Genomic DNA, 4,711 nt, shown 5'->3' on the forward strand with positions numbered 1-4,711 from the left:
TCCCTGTGTAAATCCGCGGGGGGGGAGCGGAGGGGGGGTTCAGGGTGTCCTTCATGGGGCTTTTCCTGCTCCGTGGTGGTCTCCCCAGGGACATCCCCAGAGCAGGTAAATCGGGTCAGGAGCCTCCACGGGGAGGGGGATGAGGTGGGGCAGGGGCCAAGGGCAGGATCTGGCTCTTCACTGCCAGCCCCCACCCACGGCCCCCATCCCGGGGGGGGCCTGATCCTGCTTAGACACCCCCTCCTCCTGCTGCGGCTCGTCTGGAAGAGGCGAAAGGAGAGCAGGCTTTGCTGGTGGCATCCCTGGGAGAAGCTGTTGACCCGAGCCAGGGGGCGGCTGTCCTGGCTCCTGCACCCCCAGCCCCGTCACCCAGCGGCTCCATCCCATCTCCACAGGACATGGGCTGTGGCCCAGCACCCCGACACCTCTAGCCCCAAGCACCTCGGCCCCACCATGCTGACCATAAAGCTGCCGCAGATCTTCAGGGTCCATCAGGTGCCTCGGGTATGTGTGGCCGGGTGATGGTGGGGCTCTGCCCCCAGGTTCCTCCCCCCACTTCCCTCATCCAAGGTGGAAAAATCACCTGGTCTCCTCACCCGACCTTCCTCTGGCTGGTGGGACACTCCCAGCCCATCCTGCCTCAGTTTCCCCACCCATCACAAGACCAGAGCAGCTCTCTGGGGCTGCCCCACTCCCCCCAGAGTGTCCCCTGACCAGCCCCGCTGTCCCCACAGATCTTCTGGGAGGATGGGATCATGTCAGGGTACCGGCACCCCAAGAGCTCAGCCCTCGACTGCGTCCTCAGCTCCTTCCAGATGACTAACGAGACAGTCAACATCTGGACACACTTCCTGCCGACCTGGTGGGGATGGGGACAGAGATGAGGCCGTGGATAGGAATGGCCGCAGGGATACAGGATAGAGATGGGTTGGGATGGAGCTGGGTGTGGGGACAGGGACAAGGATGGGACTGATGGAAGGATGGAGATGGGAATGGGGACAGAGACAGGTGTGGGGATGGGGATGAGATGGGGATGGAGGTGTGGAGATGGGGACAGGGATGGGGACAAGCGTGGGGATGAGGAGGTGGCGGAATTGAGAATGAGGACAAAGAAATGCTGGAGATGTGGATGAGGACAGGGATGGGGCTGGAGCTCACCCAGTAGCTCCTGCGCCCGCAGGTATTTCGTGTGGCGCTTCCTGGTGCTCTCCTCCTCCCTGGCCCTGTGCCGGGATCCCTACCACTGGCCCCTGCTCATCTACCTGCTGCTCGTCTGCCTCTACCCCTTTGCCTCCAGCTGTGCCCACACCTTCAGCTCCATGTCGGCCCGCGCCCGACACCTCTGCTACTTCTGCGACTACGGGGCCCTCAGCCTCTACAGCCTGGGTGAGCCGCCCTGAGGGACCGGCACGGGGCTGGGGACGGGGCTGGGGACGGGGACAAGGCTGGGAATGTCGGAAGGATGGACATGGGCATCAGGAGAGAGAGACAGGTGTGGACATGGGGACAGAACGGGGATGGGGACAGGATGGGGATGAGGAAAGGCTGGAGGTGTGGGGATGGGGATGAGGAAGGGATGGAGGTATGGGGATGGGGACAGGATGGGGATGAGGAAGGGATGGAGGTATGGGGATGGGGACAGGATGGGGATGAGGAAGGGATGGAGGTGTGGGGATGGGGATGAGGAGTGGATGGAGATGGGGATATGGACAAAGACTGGAGATGGTGGCAGGAACAGGGCCAAGGCCAGGCAGCCACTGCCCCCTGATGCTGCATCTCTCTCCCAGGCTGTGCTTTTGCCTACGGGGCCTATGCGATGCCGGACCAGTGGGTTGGTGGCGTTTGGCACCGTTACTTTGTCCCCGCGGCCGCTTTGAACTCCTTCATCTGCACCGGCCTCTCCTGCTACTCCCGGTGGGTTGGGGGGTAAAAGCTCCAGTGAAGTGGCTGGAGGGAAACTGGGGCTGGAGGATTCCTCCTTCCCAACTCTCGGGTCCCACGGAGCATCTCGGGGGGGTGGGGGTGTCCCTGCTCAGGCCCAGAGCCAAGGAGCTTGCAGGGTCCTGGCTGTGGGGGCCAATAGGGATCTCTGTGTGTGTCCCCCCCCCGGCCCCGTTCCCTCTTCGCAGGTTCCCTGAGCTGGAGCGTCCCCGCCTGAGCAAGGTGCTGCGGACGGCAGCTTTCGTCTACCCCTTCCTCTACGACAACATCCCGCTCTTCTGCCGGGTGAGGCGGGTGTCAGGGGGTGGGTGCCACCACCATGGGGGTCCCAGGGGTGTTTGTGTGTCGTCTCCCCCCCCACAGTTGCTCACCCCCTCCCTCCCCACACAGCTCCTCTTCTGCTTCTGGAGTAACAGCCCCTGGAGTGACGCCGTGGCCGGTTACTGCTACCACCTCCTCTTCGCGCTTCTCACCGCCTTCCTCTTCACCTCCCACCTCCCCGAGCGCCTGGCGCCCGGCCGCTTCGACTACATCGGTGAGCAGTGGCCTCCCAGTGCCCCCCAGTGCTTCCCAGTGCCAGGGCTCCAGTCCCCTGCCCCCCAAAGCTGGGTGAGGAGCCCTGGCACCCAGGGGTGATGTTGGCTTCTGGCCCTGGGCAGGACACAGCCACCAGCTCTTCCACGTCTGCGCGGTGCTGGGCACCCACTTCCAGCTGGAGGCCGTTCTCTGCGACGCGCGCTCGCGCCGGGGCTGGCTGCGGGGCCACCTGCCCATCCCGGGGCTCCCCGGCACCTTTGGCACTGCAGGACTGGCCATTTTGGGCAACGCTGCCATCATCGGCGCCTTCACCGCGGCCTTGCCCCACGCACCTGGCAGCTCCGGTGTCCCCCCAAGTGTCCCCCCGAGTGTCCCCAGCGATGCCGGGTGCTGGAGGGACCAATGACAAGGGGGAACAAGTGGCCGGGCTGCAGGGGCTGTGCACCCCCAGATCTCTCCCACCCTCCAAGTGTGGCTCAGATGCCTGGGTCCTGCTGTGGGGTGTCATAAGATGAGGGGGGGTGTGTCCCCCTCCCGCCCTGGTCCCTCTGCAGCCCCGTGCCTCAGTTTCCCCACCTTTTAAACACGGCTAATGGTACTCATCGCTGCAGGGAGGGCACTCACACTGACCTAACCCATGTAGCAGCCCCGTGCAGAGGCCTCAGCCCCAGAGCATGGGACCCCCAAGTCCATGGACCACCGGCCGGTTTCTCAGCAGATTCAGAGCAGTAACCCCGGGGACCCCTGTCTGTCTGTCTGTCTGTCCGTGAGAGAGAGTGTGTCTGTAGCCAGGATTGTCACAGCGTGGCAGTACGGGTGGGATGACTCTGACACGGGATGCGTGTCCCCGCTGTGGTGTGCAGGGCCGTGACACAGCGTGCACAGCTCTGACATCTGTCTGAACAGGTCCAGAGGAGGCCCCGGAGATGCTGGGAGGGCTGGAGCCCCTCTGCTGGGAGCGGGGGCTGAGAGAGTTGGGGGGGTTCAGCCTGGAGAAGAGAAGGCTCCGTAGAGACCTTGGAGCCCCTTCCAGTCCCTCAAGGGGCTGCAGGAAAGCTGGGGGGGACTCTGGATCAGGGAGGGGGGCAACAGGACGAGGAGGAAGGGTTTGAAGCTGAAAGAGGGGAGATTGAGCTGAGATGTGGGGCAGAAGTTCTTTGGTGTGAGGGTGGTGAGAGCCTGGCCCAGGTTGGCCTGAGAAGCTGTGGCTGCCCCATCCCTGGAGGGGTTCAAGGGCAGGTTGGAGGGGGCTTGGAGCAACCTGGGCTGGTGGGAGGTGTCCCTGCCCAGGGCAGGGGGTGGCACTGGATGGTCTTTGAGGTCCCTTCCCACCCAAACCATTCCGTGGTTCTATGAATGTGACATGCCTGTCCCAGCTGCAGCGTGCACAGCTCTAGCACAATGTTGGTGTGTGCACGGCTGTCACACTAGTGTGCACGGCTCTGACCCTGGGGTGTGTGTCCCCGCTGCAGCACGGCCACGGCTCGGTGTCATGGCGGTGCCTGGGGACAGCCGAGGGCTGCGGGGGCCGGGGCTGGGGGCAGAACAAAGGGCTTCAGGCTGGAGTTGGGGGCGCAGGGACTGGCAGAGGCCGTGCTGGGGGGCAGCGGGGTCAGGGCCTGGCGTGGAGCTGCCCCAGTGCCCCTAGAGAGGGCAGGGGGTTCTGTGCTGTGGGACCCCGGGAGGTGAATTTGGGGCAGGGGAGGTGTCACCCTGTGTGGGGACCCAGCAGGTGGGTTGGGGGGGAGGATAACAGAGAGAGCCTGGCAGCCCCCACCCGTGTGTGTAGGAAGAGATGGAATGGGGATGGGGACAGACGGAGGGGATGGAGATTGGGAGGGGATGGGATGGGGATGGGATGGGGAAGGAGATGGGGACAGATGGATGGGGAAGGAGATGAGGATGGAGATGGGATGGGGATGCGATGCCACGGCTGTGGCCAGGCAGAGCCCCACACCCAGGACTCGGGCCCCAATCTCCCCCCACTCTCCCCTGCCCCACCCCAGCCTTAATGAACTGGTGTTTTGCCGAGGAATCCCGGCTGCTGGGAAGGGCTCTGGGGCCCATGGAGGGACCCTGCTGCCCCCCAATAACCCCACGCTTTGGACAAGCAGCTTCCAATTAAACTACAGTAACAGCAGGGCTGGCGCTGGGCTCATCACTGGTGACGGCCACCGCTCTGCCCCAGAGCCTTTGGTTGCTGGAGGAGGGAGGAAGAGACTGGGGGGGGGGG

General features: G+C 64.3%; 2 protein-coding genes across 2 annotated transcripts in view; both read left to right on the forward strand.

Moving 5' to 3' along the window:
- Positions 1–387: 387 nt before the first annotated feature.
- On the forward strand, positions 388–3,219 carry LOC106899457 (progestin and adipoQ receptor family member 6-like). The gene is made up of 7 exons (XM_014961275.1): positions 388–504; positions 735–862; positions 1,181–1,386; positions 1,788–1,914; positions 2,130–2,226; positions 2,332–2,476; positions 2,601–3,219. The coding sequence occupies exons 1-7, from the start codon at positions 454–456 to the stop codon at positions 2,882–2,884; spliced, it is 1,038 nt and encodes a 345-aa protein (XP_014816761.1). The 5' UTR covers positions 388–453; the 3' UTR covers positions 2,885–3,219.
- A 751-nt stretch (positions 3,220–3,970) lies between these two features.
- LOC106899426 (progestin and adipoQ receptor family member 6-like) overlaps positions 3,971–4,711 on the forward strand; it is a 9,645-nt gene continuing 8,904 nt past the window's right edge. Inside the window, exon 1 of the mRNA XM_014961239.1 lies at positions 3,971–3,976. Within this exon, the coding sequence (XP_014816725.1) occupies positions 3,971–3,976 (6 nt within the window). The remainder of the gene's footprint in view (positions 3,977–4,711) is intronic.

This window comes from Calidris pugnax, unplaced genomic scaffold, assembly GCF_001431845.1.
Source record: "Calidris pugnax isolate Ruff unplaced genomic scaffold, ASM143184v1 scaffold371, whole genome shotgun sequence".
Taxonomy (NCBI): Eukaryota; Metazoa; Chordata; class Aves; order Charadriiformes; family Scolopacidae; genus Calidris; species Calidris pugnax.

What these genes read in the sequence shown, in the direction of transcription:
- LOC106899457 (XM_014961275.1), top strand. Translation starts at nt 454, where the DNA reads ATGCTGACCATAAAGCTGCCGCAGATCTTCAGGGTCCATCAGGTGCCT. An exon ending in GGGTCCATCAGGTGCCTCGG is followed by an intron (nt 505 to 734) that starts GTATGTGTGGCC and finishes CTGTCCCCACAG; the next exon opens with ATCTTCTGGGAGGATGGGAT. An exon ending in ACATCCCGCTCTTCTGCCGG is followed by an intron (nt 2,227 to 2,331) that starts GTGAGGCGGGTG and finishes CTCCCCACACAG; the next exon opens with CTCCTCTTCTGCTTCTGGAG.